A 20,541-nucleotide genomic window follows, 5' to 3' on the forward strand; every position below is an offset into this window, starting at 1 on the left:
CTGGGGTTATTAAGATTATGAGAGCTACATCATGGCTTAGTTTCCAAAGAACCTTGAGTAGTATCAATGTTGCCAGAGGAAAGCTGGACTTTAATCCCTGTATCCACATGATGAAGAATGCATCTGTCTGCCTCCGTAACAAGGAGAAGATTTCTTGTGGGACCCTGACCATCAGATCCATGCTCCGCCTGCTAGTTAGTTCTCTTCATGGCAACTGCTACGGCCATGGTCCTTGCTGCTCTTCAGACACATCCAGCACAACCCGAAGAAATGTTCTGGCAGTATGTTGGCCCTTGGACATGAATGTCATCTCTTTCTGATGCTCTTTGGGTAATTTTTCCACAAGATTTGAGAGCCTGTCCCAATTTAACATTTATATATATAAAACTTCAAAAGCAATGCTTGGTTGTTTGCTACCCTTACTTGGTAGCCTGATGCTTTAACTTCTTCTGGACCACTCGCACTTCCAGTGAGCCTGGTGAGAGATGATGATAAAGTACTCAAACACTTTGGCTGGTGCCTGATACCTCCTGGCATCTCTCTTGGATGTAGCTGGCATAGATGCAGGCGTGTCACAGATTGCTTTGGCAGGTTCAAGTAAGCTCTCATTTAGACGCATAGCCCCTCTAACTGGTGAAGGATATCCAGAAGTTTAGGCTAATTTCTCCTGGATAACCTCTAGCAGAAAGTCTTGTGTTTCTGCTATCCTTTTCAATAGGTCTTGAAAGACCTTGAACTCATCCACCGAGGCCATTGCTGGAGGGTTGACAGCCTCATCCACAGAAGACGACAATATGGCAGGAAGTGCTGTGTGCTCCTGTTCAGAGCAGAGATAATGGCCCCCACTGTCCTTCTCTTGACCTTCTAAAAGCTGTGGATGACTCAACTGAGAAGTTTGGGGAGGTTGGATATATTTCCTGGATTGGAAGAGGATTGGCTCTTGATGCTGGTTTTCTGGAGTTGGGATTCATACCCCAGGATGACCAATATAGCCATGACTTGTTCAAATAGTGGAAGGAGGGATACAGATCAGGGTGTTCCCTACGTTACCCTGAGCTCTTCTTAGCACCCCGACCAATTCATGTCTAGACTCCCTTCCAGACTCCTACTATGCCACCCCTGTAGGAGATGGGACATGAGAAAAGGAAAAGTCTCCACTATGTTCTGCTGAGGAAGAAAAAAAATAAACATCCTCTAGGGGAGGAGCAGTCCTGTCAGGCATGTCTTGTTTAAAGCATGGGGATGTCAGCACTAATAAGACACAACTGGAGATGTGGTGACTGAGGAACTGCAGATTTCATGATAAACTTCCTTAAGCACTCCAGGAGAGGCGACTTGGTACCAGGCCCACTGAAAGATCACTTGGTGCCGCAAACTGTTTTAATGCAGAGATGGTGAGCACTGAAGCTTCTTAGCATCAGCAGGTACCCAGAGAGGTAGCTGATGTCAGTACTAAAAGGGAAGTGCTCAGTGCCAAGGCTCTGGATACCAAGTGCTGTGCTGAGTTGTGCTGATGATTTGGCCCCAAGGGCAGTGCAGTCTTTGCAGTAAGAGGAACCATCTAGGCCGGTGCCAGAGCTTGTCTCCAATTTACAGCTCTTGATAGAAGCCTGGGTAGAGTTATGGCTTTAGTGATTCCTACTTGGGAGTTCGAGAAGGTGACCGATGCCTAGCTCCTTCCTGCCCTTTCAAATGCAGCTGATGAAGGGATCTATAAGAACAAGTGGCCCAGGAGCCCAGGAACAAGTCACAGCACACAGAGGCAGTAGGAGGAAGCAACTGATCTATCTGGTGAGGCTTCTCTGGTCTCTCAAGGTCAGAGGCGACTTGCATAGACTTCTCAAGGAGCAAGAACTTGAGTCTTGCTTCCCTTGACTTCTAGATGCACTTCAAGGAGGAATGGCATATAGAGTACTGCTTCAGTACGTGTCCCTCCTCAAGGCAAATGAGACATCAGGAGTACCCATCACTAACAGGCATAACCCAGTCACAAGAGGGACAGTTCTTAAACCCTAGTAACATGGTGTCTGCCATGTTTGAAGTATCCCTGTATCAGGGAAGAAAAGACTGGGAGGGGGGAAAAAACTATGAAGTTGGATTTTGTTTTTGTTTTAAGTCAATGGGTAAAGGAAACCTAATTCAACTAACTATGCTAACATTAACTATGACTAAATCTAAAGTTAAATCTCACCCAGCAAGGGCCAGGGTCACTGCACATGGTTCCATCTTGCAGCCACGGTCGGTAAGCAGGAACTGAATGGTAGTTGAGTCCACAATACTCTTCATGACCTTGGCTATAGGGGGCACAAGAGTACTCATGGATGCTGCTGTGCAAAAGGAATCCAATCTTGAGCACATGCACACCAAGAGTGAAATCTGTGTGGACAATCACCTCAAGAAGAATCTTTTGCTGCTCTGAACAGTTTAAATTATACCATCTTTATTATATTATTGTAGATACTTCCTTTCTATACAAGTTTTGGTATTTATTTTTACTTGGGATGGCTGTATAAATTATTCAAAAAGCAATGATGTTATAATACCAAATATGGTATTATTAAAAAATTAGGTATTTGGGGCTGCATTCTCTCCTGCAGCAGAGCTCTGCTCAGCACAGAAGGATAGATGGGGTATCAGGGAACAAGACAAGGTTTCCCAATTAAGAAGTTCATCTGTGACCCTGATCCAACTTAGAGCAGTTGCTGAGGTCCTCTATTTGTGCCACTAGGATAGGATCCTAAATTAACCCTATGCAAGCAGGGGACTGGCATAGCAAAGCTCTGCTCTGCCTCACCCCCAGAAAGGAAGAGGGCTGGAAGGTGTAAGCTCCAGATTTGGTACATCTGTGCAGCAAGAAGTTCCCCTCCTACAACAGGGGAACTTGCACCCAGATCCCTTTATGCCACCTGAGTGATGCAAAGAAGCCACAGCTGTTGCATTCTAATGCAAAACTAACTGTGTTCTCACTTGCTTTTATATCAACAGACCAGCATATTTGACTGTCACATATTCTATACATTTAGGCAGTTAATCTGTTTTAAGACAGCTAAGATCGTTAAGGTTTTGTGTTAGAGTACAAGTATGATGTAGCTAGGGTGCATATTGCTTTTTGGTATCAGCTGAAGATGGAAGTGAAGCCTTATGGAGTGAGGGAGTACATTATCAATAGTACTGTAGACAATATTAAGGTGGAAAGGAATGCTTCCACTCTGAATGGCTTCCATTCTTTTAAGGTTGGGGGGGGGGGGTGGGAGATGAACTGCCACAACTTTAACTGTTACTAAACAGTTTTTGTTTGCCAATTTCTTGGGTTTTCTATACAGCATTGGTGTACCTCAGTGGACACTTCCCCGGAGTAAGAGCTGTACCTACCTGGGAATCAGAGGGAGAAACTGAGCTGATGGTCCTGCTCCTGACTACCTCAACACTCCTGAAAAGTGTGTGTGGTTGTGATGAACAAGTAAATTCTTTATAACATTTTATTCTTGTTTAAAGGTTAATGAAGGTATATATCAGGAACAATCCTCCATGCTTAGATGGAGGATATGACATAACCTGTCAGTTGGAGGGAATCTCTGTGAAAGAGACTGCATCCATTACTGCCTGAAAAACACTGTAGCCTCTCACACACTTCTGGAAAATGGCTGTGGCCTGGAGAACAGGCTTCCTGTAGTGCTCCCACTTCCTCTGGGCCCTCCATCATCACCAGTATGAAGCATACTTCTCATCCCACAAACATGCCAATGTGGGACACCTGTAAATGTGACTGCTGCCATCTTGGCCAACAGAGGACTAAACTGATGATTTCCAGAGCTAAAGGAATGAAAGCCTTTACAGCCTGTGAAAAAGAGTCAAGCTCTCAAGATGAGAGCTGTCACAGACCTGCATCCTCCAAGGCAGTGATTCTTAACCAAGGTACATGTATCCCTGGGGGTACTCAACTCATCTAGATCGGTGTTTCTCAACCTGGGGGTTGTGACCCCTGGGGGGACGTTAGGGGGGTTGCAAGTGCAGGGCCAGCATTGGGGCTGGCGACCAGGGCAACTGCCCAGGGCCCCATGCCACAAGGAGCACTGCAAAGCTAAGCTACATGCTTCAGCCCTGAGCGGCAGGGCTTGGGCTTCAGACAAAGGCTCACAAGTGAAAAACAGGCTAAAGTATCACACTGAAATGTAAGTACAATATTTATATTCCAATTTATTTATTTTATAATCATATGGTAAAAATGAGAAAGTAAGCATTTTTTCAGTAATAATGTGCCGTAACATTTTTGTATTTTTATGTCTGATTTTGTAAGCAAGTAGTTTTTAAGTGAGGTGAAACTTGTGCTACGCAAGACAAAGACTCCTGAAAGGGGTACAGTAGTCTGGAAAGGCTGAGAACCACTGTTTTATGGATTAGGCACAGAGGGACACATAACACACTACTATTCACTAGTTAAAACAGAATACTGGTGATCACCAATCGTGGATTCTATTTATGGCTCTGGAAGAGGAGTGTGATTTATAGTGGTGAGAGATGGAATAATGCAAAGTAGTTTAGTCACTCTGAATAGCAATACAGTGTAGTGAATACTCGGGATCTGTACCTGCAGTGACCTTGCATAAGCTTCCTGCTAGCTTATTTATAAAGACAGGGTGAGGGGAGAGTTCAGAAGCTCTTTCATAGTTGTCTTCAAGGCTGGGGTTCATGGTCTTACTAAACTGCATGAGAATTTAAACAACAATTTAGGAGAAGCAAAGGAAAACGTCTTTCTTTCTCCCCATCACCCTTGCTGGATGTGAGTTATGGTGTTCATGCTACAGCAGATTTGTCATCAAATTAAAATTGAGCAGGTTCACATTGGCACATATGTTTTCCATTATGGCTGAAGAGTTATAAAATACTCTATAGGCAAACACTATATATGTATAACTGATATTCTAAGAATCAGCACAAGGAGCAACAATATAGACATGGGACAGGTCCTGGAGTGATTTAGATTTCTTTCAAAAGGGGTACAAAGAAAGACAGTGAAGTAAAAAGTTAGAAAAAGGGGCGATGTTTAGACATTCTCTGTATGGATTCATTTTTCACCAAGTGACTATGAAAATTCAAAGAGAGCTCAAAGTTTATATTTTGTGTATAGTCTTTTCCCATTGCAATGAGATTTGTACAATATAAAGATTTAAAGCTCCTGCTAAAACTCTAACACTAGCTTAACTATGGTACAGGTGCTGTTGCATTGTAACATCAAAAATCCTGGAAGTTTTCTCCACTTCTATGTACACTGCTTATATCTTAACCTCTTCAGGGCAGTCCCTGATCTGTATACTATGTCTTGTACAACACTGAGCATATTTTTATTAAATAATTTAATAATTACATCAAACAGCAAATAAGGGGTATATACAGATGTGCCACCAAAGTTATAAGGGCTTCTTTACACTTGAAACGCTACAGCTGCGTCGCTGTGGTGATTCAGTGTAGACACTAACTATGCCGATGGGAGGGATTCTCCCAATGGTGCAGGTAATCCACCTCCCTGAGAGGAATCCATCAACCTAGTGCTGTCTACACTGGGGTTAGGTCAGCTTAACTACGTCACTCAAGGGTGTGGATTCTTCAGACCCCTAAGCAACATAGCTGGTTTGATCTAACCGTTTAGTGCAGACTAGACCTAAGAAATTCAATAAAGTATGTAATTAGGTTACTACAATAAAACAAGTTCAAGGAAACTAGCCCATAACAGTGGTCCAAGCTGTACAGAAGCCAATGAATTATTTTGCTACCGTATGCTGTCATTTGCAGTCACGCTCTAAATGAAAAATCGTGATTTGCGTGATGCTACTGTAATTATGGCTTTGGGACTTGGTATTTATGCACTAATAATTCTACAAATAATATATTTACCTACCTTTTTTAAGCCAGCAAATCCTTCTGATTCCAGAAAGAAGAAGGCAAAGGGCATCAACACAAATAAACAAAGATTGGAAAAAAGGGAAGCAAGATTCCACAAACCTGAAACAAATAAGAAGAAAATGTTTACATTACTTTTCAAAACTGAAGACTCTTTAAATAATACTTATTAAAATTCCTGATGTTGCTATACTGCCTTTCAACTAGGTAGGCTTTATATAGGTAAATACAGAGCATGTATAATAATTTATATATAAATATAAATGAAGATCTGACATATACATAAGATTCATATAACCCATCACTGAAAGGCAGCAACCTCAATACCCTGAAATTTTAAGCCAAAAGTCAATACTGCCTTACCTAATTGAAACTGCTGGGAAGTTTTGAAGACAGACTGCAATAACTAAAACTGTATTTTTCTACAGTATCCTTTCTTGTGAAGAGTGATCAGGGATTTTTAAGCTATAAAGATAGTTCTTTAAAATTTATTAATACGTTTCCAAGGGCCATATTTACAAAGGTGTTTGGGGCCTAAGCAATGGGAGTTAGACACTTAATTCGGGCACTTTTATACATCCGAACAGGTACTTACCTGCATCTTTACATGCTTAAATACCTTTGTATATTTCAACCCAATAGCCTAGTGCTCAAGCAGCTTCCTGAACACCAGCACAATACTGATTCTAAGGTAAGCGTCACCTGCTGAATGACTAACCCCATTTCCTGCAGAATACTGGGTTTTTCTTTGACATCAAATAGCAACCCTGAATTGCTTAGTTTGTGAAACCTGAAGAGATTATACCTCAAAATGGTACAGTTTCATGCTTCACATCATTTTTAAGCTGTCTATACACAATAATAATTTCCAGTACACGGTCTCATCCAGCACGGATTCTTGGAAGGCTCAGTTCTACTCCCTCTCCTATTCTTCCCTTTAGGGTACGTCTACACTTACCTCCGGGTCCGACGGCAGGCAATCGATGTTCTGGGATCGATCCCGGAAGTGCTCGCCGTCGACGCCGGTACTCCAGCTCAGCGAGAGGAGTACGCGGCATCGACGGGGGAGCCTTCCTGCCACGTCTGGACCCGCGGTAAGTTCGGACTAAGGTACTTCGAATTCAGCTACGTTATTAACGTAGCTGAATTTGCGTACCTTAGTCCGAAGTGGGGGGGTAGTGTGGACCAGGCCTTAGAGGGGTTTGAGGCACAACATACTTTAATGCCAGCAATACACAGATAACACCATCTCTACATCAAATGCAGATATTGCCATTTTACCTGTGTCTAACTGAAATCAGCAGCTGGCTAAAACAGAACAAAGGCAAGGCGGAGGCGGTGATGGTTAGAAGGGCTGAAGGGATTACCCTAGACCTCCACTTGGGCATCTGTGCAATAATCAAGATTTTGCAAAGTCTCAGAGATCTTCTGGACAAAGTCACTGGTGATTAGACACATTTCTCCACTATTCTCATCTCCAGCTGGGCAGGACACTGTGTTCCTCCTTCTCAGGTTCTGACTTACCCACAGTTTACCCAGACTACAGTCACCAATAACTTGACTACTGCTACACACATTGCACTTGGGGATGAAAACTGAAGCCACAAGGCAGCTGCAGTTGGGTCTCATTTAAGAAACACAGGCTGAGAGGAAAACCTTACTCCAGGGCTTTGCATGCTCTCCAACCTCCTCCAATACAGCATGCACTTCAAAATCCTACTCTAGATCTCCCAAGTCCTAAATGGGCTGGGGAATCAACTCCCAGGAATCAACTCCTATATCGTTCCACAACCCAGTATGAGAGCAATGATCAAACAGAGTGTGAGGCTTCCAGGGACAAGAATCTTTATGGCACACTTATATTTGAAATGCCATTCCTTAAGTAACAGATCGAGCTCAGATCTTACCACCTTTATAGTGACATAGAAATGTAGGGCTGGAAAGGACCTCAGGAGGTCATCTAGTCCATACCCATGTGCTGAACACAGGATTAAGTCTTCCTACAACAAAAGAAGAGTGATGGCATGAACATCATAGTGATGTTTAAAGTGGGGAGCTATGGAAAAAAGCTCAGTCTTTTGAAATGGGTTTTTAGATTTTATTCTCAATTTTACTAGTGCCAACACACCACAGCAATGGGTACACTAAATATACACACTTCAAATGTGAACTACTGTATGATAGAAACATAACTCAGTCTTTCAAACATACCTACTCTCACAGTGGTAATTTCAAAAAATGAAAAATTAACATCTTTTAGATTACATGTTTCAACATTATAATTATTACCAGAAGTCTTCTGTAAGATATTTTCAGTATACTTACTTGTATTTACTACACAATGTTGTTATAAGGTTACTGTTTTATTTGCAATGAAACATAAGAGCTTTTACTGAACAGTCATATGGAACTTAATTCCTACATCAGTTGCTGTAAAAGGCAAACTTATTTTACAATGATTTTCATGATCCCATAAGTATCATTGTACAAAGCAAAAATGATTTTTCCATACATTTCAAATGTTTATATTAGTGGTTCTCAACCCGAGGCCTGCGAACTGTGGCCCAATCAGCGCACAGCTGCGGCCCATGTGCAATCCTCAGGGCCATTCAGGTAGTATATATATTATGTGGATACAGCCCACATAACAGAGAGAGCTCCATATGTGGCCCACAATGGTAAATAGGCTGCGAACCACTGGTTTATATTTTAACATGAAACTAAGCTAGTGGGCTAACAAAACAGATAAGACATTGACTGAGCCCTTCTAACCAACAATGGCTTGCTCTCGGTAGCATTTTCAGTCTGACAGCTGATTATATGAGGAGAAACAATATATTTCTTACCATAAGAAGTTACTCACCTTGTGCAGTAATGATGGTTCCTCAAGATGTGTCCCCCTATGGGTGCTCCACTGTAGGTGTGCTTGCCTCCCTGCGCTGCTGATCAGAGAACTTTGGTAGGAGTGTCTATTAGGCCCGCACATGCGTTATCTCTCCTCGTGCAGCGCCACAAGGCTAGCCAGCATGCATGGGCTAACCCTCCTCAGTTTCTTCCCTACCGCACAGTCATAGACAAGAACTCCGAAGTAGAGGGAAGGAGGACAGGTTGTGGAGCACCCATACAGAGACACATCTCGAAGAACCACTGTTACTGCACAAGGTGAGTAAATTCTTCTTCAAGTAGTGTCCCTATGGGTGCTCCACTGTGGGTGTCTCCTGAGCAATTCCCCTTCTGGAGGGCCGGGACTTCGGAGTCAGTGCTGTCATCTGTAACTGACCTATTGAGGCGAAGATGGCATCAGAGGCAGAGTCCCCAGTGATCATATAGTGTTCTGCAAAAGTGTGGACTGACACCCATGTCGCCACTCAACAGATCTCTGAGATAGGGACATTCTTGAAGAAGGTGACGGATGAGGAGATTGACCTTGTGGACTGTGCATGAACAGAGTCTGGAAGGGTCAAGTTGCAAACTTGATAGCACTGTCTGACGCAATTCGAGACCCACTTGGAGAGCTCTTGGGCTAATATTGCTGAGCCCTTGGATCTTTCCACAGTGGAGAGGAAAAGCCTAGGGGACTTCCTGAAGGCTGTTGTCCTGTCCAGGTAGAAGGCCAGAGTTCTCCTGACATCTAGTGTATATAATATAGGTTCCCTGTTGTCTTGGTGCGGCTTGGCGTAGAAGATTGGAAGGTGAATCAATTGATTCATGTGAAATGGGGAGGTTACCTTAGGGATGAATTTTGGATGGGGTCTGAGCATAAACTTGTCCAGAAAAAATACCATGTAAGGGGAATGTACCATCAGAGCAGCAATCTCTCCTATTTTCCTGGCCGAGGTAATTATCATCAAGAAGGGAGTTTTCATTGATAGGTACAGCAGTGAACAGGTGGCCATGGTTTCAAAGGAAGGCCTACTCAGTCCTTTCAGTACCACGTTTAGATCCCACGTGGGGGTAGGGAGTCGAAGTTGAGGCAAGAGGTTTACTAAAATCTTGAGGAACCTCGTAAGTGGTTGGGTGTGACAGAACTTAGTACCCCTCTACAGGTTGGTGGAAAGCTGTTATAGCTGCCAGGTGAACCCTAAGAGAGCTTAGAGATAGACCCGACCTTTTTAGGGTCAAAGCATAATCTAGGATCTGTGGAAGAGTTGCAGATGTTGGGGAGATTTGTTGGGACATTAACCAAATCTGAAACCTGAACCATTTCTGCAGGTAAGTACATTGTGTCAAGGACTTTCTACTGTGTAATAGAACCTCTTGTACCGCTCTTGAACAGGAGATTTCTAGGTGTTGGAACCAAACAGAAGCCATGCCCTGAGGCGGAGAATCCCCAACATGGGATGTAGGGTACATCTTCTGTTCTGCGAGAGGTGTGGAATGGCCAGGAAAGGATTGGCGGGCCCATCACAAGCTGTGACGGTACCAGGTCTGTCTTAGGAAATTAGGAGCAATCAGGGAGCTCCATCCCTGTTTATTTTCAGCAGGACCTTCAACACTAGGGAAAATGGGGAAAGACACAGAGAAGGTCCCTGTCACAGGGAAGAGGAAAGCATTGCCCAAGGACTGTTATCCTATCCCCACCCTGGAGCAGTAGTGTGGACATTTCTGGTTCTGGTGAGTGGCAAACAGGTCTGTGAACGGTGTCCACCATCGTCTGAATAGGTCGTGAAGTACTGTCGGGTATACCTCCCACTCGTGGCAATTTGCGACTGAGATTGTCTGCTATCAAGTTTTGTGCACCCAGGAGGTAAGCCACGGACAGTGTAACATTGTGGGAGATGCACAAATTCCATAGCCTCATCACTTCTACACATAGAGAGGGTGACCTGGCTCCCTCTTTTCAATTGATGTAGTACAGACAGGCTATGTTGTGTTAGGATCTTTGTGTGTGATCCTGTGATCAGCAGGAGGAAATGGGCGCAGGCGTTCCTGATCACTCTTAGCTCAAGGAGACTGATGTGAAGGGATATCTCCATGGGCGACCATTTGCCTTGTGTTGTGAGGCCGTTTAGATGTATGACTCACTCTATGAGTGATGCGTTGGTGGTGAGGAGCAATGACAGTGGTGTCTGCGAGAAGGGGATCCCCTTACGAATGTTGGCTGGGTCCTTCCTCCAGTCTAGGGAGTTTTTGATTCTGGTAGGTGGTGATAGAGATTTATCCAGCCTGTCCTTGTTTGATCGGTAAACCAAGTTCAACCACATTTGGCGGCATTGCAAGTGAAGCCTGGCATGCAGTATCACCGCCGTGTCCACTGCAGTATGCCCCGAGAGTTGGAGGCAAAGCCCGGTTAGTATCTAAAGGCTACTTTGAAAGGTGTCTACAAGTGTGATTAAGGATAGGAACCTGTGTGGACGCAAGAGGATTTTGGCCTGTAACGAGTCGAGGTTGGCCCCTATGAATACACTGGGGGGAGGGTTGACTTCTGGATGTTGATCTGTAGACCCAGTTCTGTAAACAAGTTCATCGTCGCTTCGATGACTTGGTGAGCCTTTCTGAGAGATCAGGCTCTGAGGAAATAATCATCCAGGTAGGGGTAGACCATTATCCCTTGGGAACGTAAGTAAGTGGCTACTACTTGGAAAATACTCTCCGAGAGCTGATGATAGCCCAAAGGGGAGCACTCTGTATTGGTAGTGGTCATGTCCCAGAGTGAATCTGACAAATCATCCGTGAGCCAGTAGGACTGAGATATGAAAATAGACGTCCTAAAGGTCAAGGGCCGAAAACAAGTCTCCCTGTTCCAAAGTTGGAATGATAGTTGATAAGGTGACCATCTTGAATTTTTGAGCCTTCACAAACTTGTTGAGAGCTCGGAGGTCAAATATGGGTCTCCAACCTCCCTTCTTTTGGGGTGTTAGAAAATAATAAGAGTAGAACCCCTTAACTCGTAGATGTTTAGGTACTGGTTCTATGGCTCCTAACTGTAGGTGATGCTCTACATCTTGTCATAGTAAAATCACGTGACAAAGGGCCCTGAAGAGGAACAGGGAAGGGGGATGTAGAGTGGGTAGGGAAGTAAAATGGATGGAGTACCCAGTTTGAACAATCCTGAGGACTCATTGGTCTGATATTATGCATTCCCAGGTACTGCAGAATGCTGCCAATCATGGCAAATGGGTCTGGACCGATGGTTGGCTGTGTTGGTCAAGAGGAGTGGTCTAATGGCACCTCAACCTGCCTGTCAGAAGTAGTGCTTAAACAGAGAGGGCTGGAACAAAGATTGTGGACCAGGTGGTTTGTGTTTAGGGAATTTCCCTTTCTTTCTTTGTGGCTCGTAGTAGTGTTGAAGTTGGTACTGAGACGCATGTAGTCTATACTGGGATTGGGGATTAAATCATCATTTTTGTCCAAGTAAATAGATACCCAGTGACCGGATGGTAGCGCTGGAGTCCTTCAGGGTGTGAAGGGAGGCATCAGTCTTGCTAGCAAAGAACTTTGTGCCCTCAAAAGGAACATCCTCAGCAGTGGACTGTACCTCTTTCAGGAAGCTTGACAAATGGAGCCATGATGCTCATCGCATCACCACAACCATGGAGATGGATCTAGCCACCATGTTTGCTGCATCAGTGGCAGATTGCAGCGATGTTTTTGCCACTAATTGGCCCTCCTGAATAACGGCCTTAAATTGGTCACAATAGCTTCTGGCATGTTACCTGCACCGATTGCTCCTGTAATGAGCAAGCCATCGCTGGCGATGTGGACTTGTGCACCGGGAGCGTCTTTTTAGACAAGTGCTTACTCCTGTCCTTTGGTGCCAATGACTTGATGCCCATGCCCATCAGGTCCGTGGGCCTGTGAGCGGTGTCATTTGCTGTCAGTTTCCGTGAGCCATGGATGCTGGACTGAGATGGTCGCAGTGCTGGCAGTGCTGATGATACCGAGATGGTGATTGCTTACAGCTATCTCAGGGCTCACTGTGGGGACTTCCCTCTCTTTTTAGATGATTTATGAGGTCTCTTCCAACCCTACTCTTCTATGATTCTATGAAAGAAGGCTGTGATGGTTAAAAAAAAGAAATGGTTTAGAGGGGAAGTGAAGGCAGCTATAAAAATTTTTATCAATGGAAGAAGACGTCATAAAATCAACACTGATAAAGTCTGCAAATGACCAAAAAATGGGGAATGGTAAATAATGAAGAGGACAGATCAAAGATTCAGAATGATCTGATTGCAGGGTGAACTGGGCACAAACAATATACATTTTAATATGTGTCATAAACCGTGATGGGGATGGTCAGTCCTAGTGATGGGAGCCATGGCAGTCAGGAGCTAGGAGGCCAGAGCCAGAATCAGGAGTCTAGAGTGGTGTTGGAGTGAGAACAAAGCTAGAGCAGTACTAAGAACAGGACTAGAAGCAGGGCTGGAGCAGGGTAAGGCCTAGGGAGTCTGTTGTCACTATCAGGCAGGAGAGAATTCCAAGCCCTGGAGTGACATTAAGAAGACAGCTGCTGTTCCTCCAATGAGGCTTATATATCTGCCTGAAAGTCATCAGACCAGTTCCCGGTTTGTGGCCAATAGAGCTAATGAGATCATGGGATGCATGAAAAGGGGAATCTCAAGTAGGAGTAGAGAGGTTATTTTACTGCTGTATTTGGAACTGGTGTGACCATTGCTGGAATACTGTGTCCAGTTCTGGTGCCAACAATTCTAGAAGGCCTCTAATAAATTGGAGAGGGTTCAGAGAAGAACCACAAGAATGATTAAAGGATTAGAAAACAAGCCTTATAGTGATAGATCAATTGAGCACTTTGAGTCTATCTGAACAAACGGATTGTTAAGGGGTGACTGGATTATAGTCTAACAGTATCTACATGGGGAACAAATAATTATTAGGCTTTTCAGTCTATCAGAGAAAGATATAACATGATCCAAAGGCTGGAAATTGAAGCTAGACAAATTCAGACTGGAAACAAGGTGTAAATGTCTGACAATGAGGGTAATTAACCATTGGAACAATTTATCAACGGTTGTGGTGGATTTTCCATTGTTGACAATTTTTAAATCAAGATTGGATTTTTTTCTAAAAGATTTCCAAAATAATTTATAGAGCAGAAGTTCTATGGCCTGTGTTATACAGGAGATCAGACTACAAGATCACAATGGTCCCTTCTGACCTTAGAATCTATCAATCTATGAAAGAGGTGAGATTTGCATTTAGTTCTGATCAAGGTAAGTGAAAACTCATGGCGATTGGGGGAGGTCCCTGATGACTGGAAAAAGACTAATGTAGTGCCCATCTTTAAAAAAGGGAAGGAGGAGGATCCGGGAAACTACAGGCCAGTCAGCCTCACCTCAGTCCCTAGAAAAATCATGGAGCAGGTCCTCGAGGAATCAATTCTGAAGCACTTAGAGGAGAAGAAAGTGATCAGGAACAGTCAGCATGGATTCACCAAGGGCAAGTCATGCCTGACTAACCTAATTGCCTTCTATGATGAGATAACTGCCTCTGTCGATGAGGGGAAAGCAGTGGACGTGTTATTCCATGACTTTAGCAAAGCTTTTGATACGGTCTCCCACAATATTCTTGCAGGCAAGTTAAAGAAGTATGGGCTGGATGAATGGACTATAAGGTGGACAGAAAGCTGGCTAGATCGTCGGGCTCAATGGGTAGTCATCAATGGCTCGATGTCTAGTTAGCAGCCAATATCAAGCGGAGTGCCCCAAGGGTCAGTCCTGGGGCCAGTTTTGTTCAATATCTTCATTAATGATCTGGAGGATGGCATGGACTGCACCCTCAGCAAGTTTGCAGATGACACAAAATGGGGAGGAGTGGTAGATATGCTGGAGGGTAGGGATGTGATACAGAGGGACCTAGACAAATTAGAGCGGGGTAAGCAACCTGCGGCACGCAAGCTGATTTTCAGCGGCACTCACACTGCCCGGGTCCTGGCCACCGGTCCAGGGGGACTCTGCATTTTAATTTAATTTTAAATGAAGCTTCTTAAACATTTTAAAAACCTTATTTACTTTACATAAAACAATGGTTTAGTTATATATTGTAGACTTATAGAAAGAGACCTTCTAAAAAAGTTAGAGTGAATAAATGAAGACTCGGCACAGCACTTCTGAAAGGTTGCCAACCCCTGAATTAGAGGATTGGGCCAAAAGAAATCTGATGAAGTTCAACAAGGACAAGTGCAAAGTCTTGCACTTAGGATGGAAGAATCCCATACACTGCTACAGACTAGGGACCGAATGGCTAGGCAGCAGTTCTGCAGAAAAGGACCTAGGGGTTACAGTGGACGAGAAGCTGGATATGAGTCAACAGTATGCCCTTGTTGCCAAGAAGGCTAACTTCATCTTGGGCTGTATAAGTAGGGGCATTGCCAGCAGATCGAGGGACGTGATCATTCCCCTCTATTCGACATTGGTGAGGCCTCATGTGGAGTACTGTGTCCAGTTTTGGGCCCCACACTACAAGAAGAATGTGGAAAAATTGGCAAGAGTCCAGCGGAGGGCAATAAAAATTATTAGGGGTCTGGAGCACATGACTTATGAGGAAAGGCTGAGGGAACTGGGATTGTTTAGTCTGCAGAAGAGAAGAATGAGGGGGGATTTGATAGCTACTTTCAACTACCTGAAAGGAGGTTCCAAAGAGGATGGATCTAGACTGTTCTCAGTGGTAGCAGATGACGGAACAAGGAGTAATGGTCTCAAGGTGCAGTGTGGGAGGTTTAGATTGGATATTAGGAAAAACTTTTTCACTAGGAGGGTGGTGAAACACTGGAATGGGTTACCTAGGGAGGTGGTGGAATCTCCTTCCTTAGAGGTTTTTACGGTCAGGCTTGACAAAGCCCTGGCTGGGATGATTTAGTTGGGGATTGGTCCTGCTTTGAGCAGGGGTTGGACTAGATGACCTCCTGAGGTCCCTTCCAACCCTGATAGTCTATGATTCTATGATCATCTTTTCCCTCCCCTGTAATTTTTTTTTTTTAATAATTTTCAAACCACTTCCCTCCCTCCCCCCCACAAAACACACACCTTACTCCACAGATGGGCAAACTATGGCCCGTGGGCCACATCTGGCGCACGGGACCCTCCTGCCTGGCCCCTGAGCTCCTGGCCCAGGAGACTAGTCCCCGGCCCCTCCCCTGCTGGTCCCCCTCCCCCGCAGCCTCAGCACGCCACTGCAGAGCCGCGGCCTGAGCCGGTGCTCTGTGCTGCGTGGTGGCGTGGCTGGCTCCAGACACAGCCGCGCCGCCAACCACCGGTGCTCCAGGCAGCACGGTAAGGGGGCAGGAGGCAGGGAGCAGGGGGGGTTGGATAGAGGGCAGGGGAGTTTGGGGTGGCGGGCCGGGGGTGTGGATAGGAGTAGGGGCAGTCAGAGGGCAGGGCACGGGGGGGGTTGAATGGGTGCAGGGTCTCGGGGGACCCTCAGGAAGGAGAAGGTGTTGGATGGGGCAGCGGGGGGCAGTCAGGCGCAGGGGTTTCAGGGGCGGTCAGGGAGAAGGGGTGGTTGGATGGGGCAGGGGTTGGGGGGGGCATTCAGGAATGAGAGGAGAGGTTGGGTGGGGGTTCCAGGGGCAGTCATGGGACAGGGAGCGGAGGGGGGGTGGCTCAGGCAGGAGTCCTGGGGGGGCCGTCAGGGGGCAAGGAGCAGGTGGGGGGCATAGGGGGCGGGGGCCGGGCCACGCCTGGCTGTTTGGAGAGGCACAGCCTCCCCTAACCAGCCCTCCATACAATTTCCAAAATGCGATGCAGACGTCAGGCCAAAAAGTTTGCCCGCCCCTGCCTTACTCCCTTCCTTTGGCTGGAATGAACTGATTCAAATCCTATTGTACAAGTTGATTGCTGGTAAAGTCAATGGACTTGCACAAAAAATTAAATGTAGCCCTAACTTGCAGCTACAGAAAACAAAATTACACAAAACCCCAAACACACATGAAACAACATAACAGAGACAGCCAGTCAAATGCTAAAGAATGTGTGTGTGCGCGCCACATTCCCAAGGGTGAATGCTCCATGACTGGTGGCAGGATTGTCTCTGTTGAGGGGCCCTTGCCTTTGGAATTTGCTTTTCTTCGTTCCCCATGAGTCTAACAGCATTTAGGAAACAGCAGCAAGAGCCTCTCAGCCACTCTTAACTGCAGTTACTGGGTGAGAGGAAGCAGGTTTGCATAGTCCCTTTCCCCGTAGGTAAACCAGTGAGCATGAAGTATTATTTCTCCTGTTTCCCATATTTATACAAAAGTGGAAGTACTATGCCAGTTTGTGAGGTTGTTTTTATTTGGTTTCCTTTCACTGTGTGCACTTTACATGGCCTTATTTTAGTTACCTAGAAATCAGATAGAAAGGTTGAATTTGGTTGGTTTTGTTAGTCAGCTGTCAAAGTTTCAAGAATTATGATAGATGTGTACTTACTATGCACAAGAAAAGTAAACAACTGACTTACAGAACAAGCATTTGCAACATAAAAACATACACTAAACGCCAGGTAAATTTCAGAAGCATGTTCTTTTGTGTCATTTTGTTTAAGTGGATTATAGAATGGTGACTTGAGGTTAAGCAAGATGATGATTTTTAAGAAGTTGAGATTTAAATATTTGTACACTAGCAGGGTTGATGGGAACTACATCCTTCCCTTCTGGGATATTACTGGCATATTAATATTTATATACATACATCTCCCTCCATTCAATAAATATATTATATTTATATTATACATAAGATTCATTGTAGGGAAAAACCTGAAGAAAGTAAAATTACATTGGTACAGTCAAGTGACCATCAACAAGTCCTGTCCCCCTCCCCCCTTCTCTTCATTATCACTTCAGTTTTGTTTTCCCACCCCACATCCCAATCTGGTGAACTAACCTGAGAATACAGCAGTACAATATAAACTGAAAAGTAAACAGTTATGATCCCACTGTACTGACTGGGTGCTAAAGTTGTATACAAGATACTTTGCAGGCCTTCATCTATTGGCAGAGTTAACTTTAGTTGAATATTGTACAGACTCAGTGAAATCTCAACGTACAAGGCTTTCCTAATCAGCCCACTCAGATGCTTTTTTGTATTTCTTTGTATTGATTTAAGAGGAAATTTGCCATAAAACAAGTTTTAACAATTCTGAAACAAACAACTTAATCTTGCACATTTGGCAAACAGCTTAGATATCCCAGCACTTTGCTTCCTGTTTATGTGCAAGTTTCATTAAGTTCTACCGCCATCTGCTGGATACATTTAAAATAGCATAAATGAAAATTTTACCATTTTTAAGTACATTTTCAGGAACTGTTGACAGTTCAACTTTCGTTACACAAAATTACTCATCTTGAATATTATGCACTCTCTGCCTAGTTATATATATATAGTAAGAGGAGACTTTTTAAAAGTCACCACTAATATTAAATAATTACAATCATATACCAAGGCAAGAATCCAGCAAAACAGGGAGGTACTCACAATAGGTTAAAAAAAAATGTACCCACTGTTAATAAAAATCATAGAAGTGGATACTTAACATATCAATACAAGAAACTACAGTGCATCAATGACAACATTTAGGTTCTGATTTATACAGGCAAAAGTTAAAAAATGCAGCCTTAACTCTGTTCCTGTGTGAAGAGATTACAATGAAGTCTTCAATTATAAGACAAAATAGTATTTATCAAATGCACAGTAGCAACTTGTAGTACTGTATATTATTGTGTGCACCAGGTGAAGTCCACTAGAGACTTTTCTATGAAGTGGATAATAAATCAAACATAACACACTACAGAACAATTCGAAGAGTAATAGTGGAAAAATTACTGGAAAGTACAGTCTGCAGCTCAATTTGTTTTGTAGTTGACTGCCTCATCCTCTATATAACACCTGAGGAACTCACTGCTATTGTTTCAAAAACTGAACAGTACTTGGCTGTTAAATATGTATTTCAACAATTTAGTCAAGAGAATTTGTTAGTCTGCTATATCTTTGTTTCATTACAATACTTAAAATAGTATAAATTTCCAACAATGAAACAGTATTAGATATCAAAAATTGTATGACAGGTTGCAGGAAAATGATACATTATACTATATTTGAGAAATAGGGAGTGATCCTGTATCTAAAGATTCTTACATTGCGTACACAAGGGGACAGAATTATGGAAGGTCAGGCAATCGTTTCCTGACTTCAGCACTTTAGAGTGCAATCTTAATGTTCTCGTAGTTATTTTTTTTTTTAAATAACACTTCCTAATTACTTTTGAAAGAAAACAGAAAAGAAATTTCATAATGTGACTAGGCATCTCATACACCTAATAAAGTCCGCATGAGGGAGCCCATCTCCAGCAAGCATTATAAACTGTGAAGCATTTACTTTGCCAGCTGTGTAATAAATAAGATATACTCTCCCATGGCTTGATCCAAATTACACTGAAATACACAAGTCTTTCCATTGACTTCAGAGGCGTTTGGATCAGGCCTCACTAGGTACTTTCACTAAATTTTGCAATATACAGCTAGCTTAGGTTCTACACGAGTGCATTTACTACTTTCACATCAATCACTGTTAAACTATACACACATAGTCCACTTAGTATATTTTAAGCACAACGTGAGATTTTCAAAACTCATTGCTTAGGGCTGGTCTACACTACTGCAGTAAATCAATCCAAGTTACGCTACTTCAGTTACGTGAATGGCGTAACTGAAGTAGACGGTAACTAGATCCACTTACTGCGGTGTCTACACTGTGCTGTGTTGACGGGAGATGATCTCCAGCCAACGTCTCTTACGCTTCTCGAGGAGGTGAAGTACACAAATCGATGGGAGAGCACTCTTCCACCGATTTAGCGTGTCGTCACCAGACCCGCTAAATCAACACCACTGCATCGATTGCAGCAGTGCCGATTTAGCCGGTAGTGTAGACATGGCCTTAATCAAATCAAAACAAAATATTCACTGGAAAATTCAAAGGCACTTCTCCTAAAGGAGAGCTATTTCTTGCCAAATTTCAATTTTTCAACCTCAGCCATTTTGGTGCTACAGGTCCTCTAAAAGAATTTTTAAATTATAATTTTTAATTATATGAGGAAGTATTTTTCCCCCATTCTCCTATACAAAAGCGGCAGAATGACTTTTGCTCAAATTTTTCACAACATTTCACCTTCAGCCAGAGGAGGAAGTATTTGCTCTCTGACAGAATTATTATTCTCATTTAGTATTTAGTAAAACTTTAAAAAACTATGTGGCTGACTGGTCACAAAGGAGGTAGAGAAGGAAAGAGCTGCTCTACATGGTATATTCCTGCTTCCCTTCGGAATTAAAATCCCTTTTTTTTTTTTTTTTTTAAGAATAGGGTGACAAGGAATGACGGTCTTAAATCTGTAAAGTATCACTTGTCAGTAGAGACAGAAAATTAACCAAATCTAGGTATCATAAGGAAGAATTTCAACTAGTTTTGGAAAAGTGGGGAGAGAAGAAATGAAGCAAACAAAGAGAAAGGGAATGCTGCCTTAATATAGTCCAAGAGACAGAGTATTTAGTTTGCTGCAAATTTCTTAGAGGTTCTGTTTTGTGTTTGTTTGTTGTTGATGGGGGGGGCGGTTGTTTTTTAAAGTTAACATACAATTAACATACAAAAGCAAAATAGATGGTGCCAGAGAGATAGGTGAACAAAGTCTAAGTCAGAGTACAGAGCTTAGAGGAGGGAT

The 20,541-nt window shown here is 43.5% G+C and overlaps 1 protein-coding gene across 1 annotated transcript in view; it reads right to left on the bottom strand.

Annotated features, from left to right (window-relative positions):
• LMBR1 (limb development membrane protein 1) overlaps nt 1–20,541 on the bottom strand; it is a 137,400-nt gene that overhangs the window by 71,370 nt on the left and 45,489 nt on the right. The window contains exon 5 of the mRNA XM_026652156.2: nt 5,897–6,000. Coding sequence (XP_026507941.1) covers nt 5,897–6,000 — 104 coding nt within the window. The remainder of the gene's footprint in view (nt 1–5,896; nt 6,001–20,541) is intronic.

The sequence above is a fragment of the Terrapene carolina genome, unplaced genomic scaffold (assembly GCF_002925995.2).
Source record: "Terrapene carolina triunguis isolate 2854851 unplaced genomic scaffold, T_m_triunguis-2.0 Scaffold111, whole genome shotgun sequence".
Lineage (NCBI taxonomy): Eukaryota > Metazoa > Chordata > Testudines > Emydidae > Terrapene > Terrapene triunguis.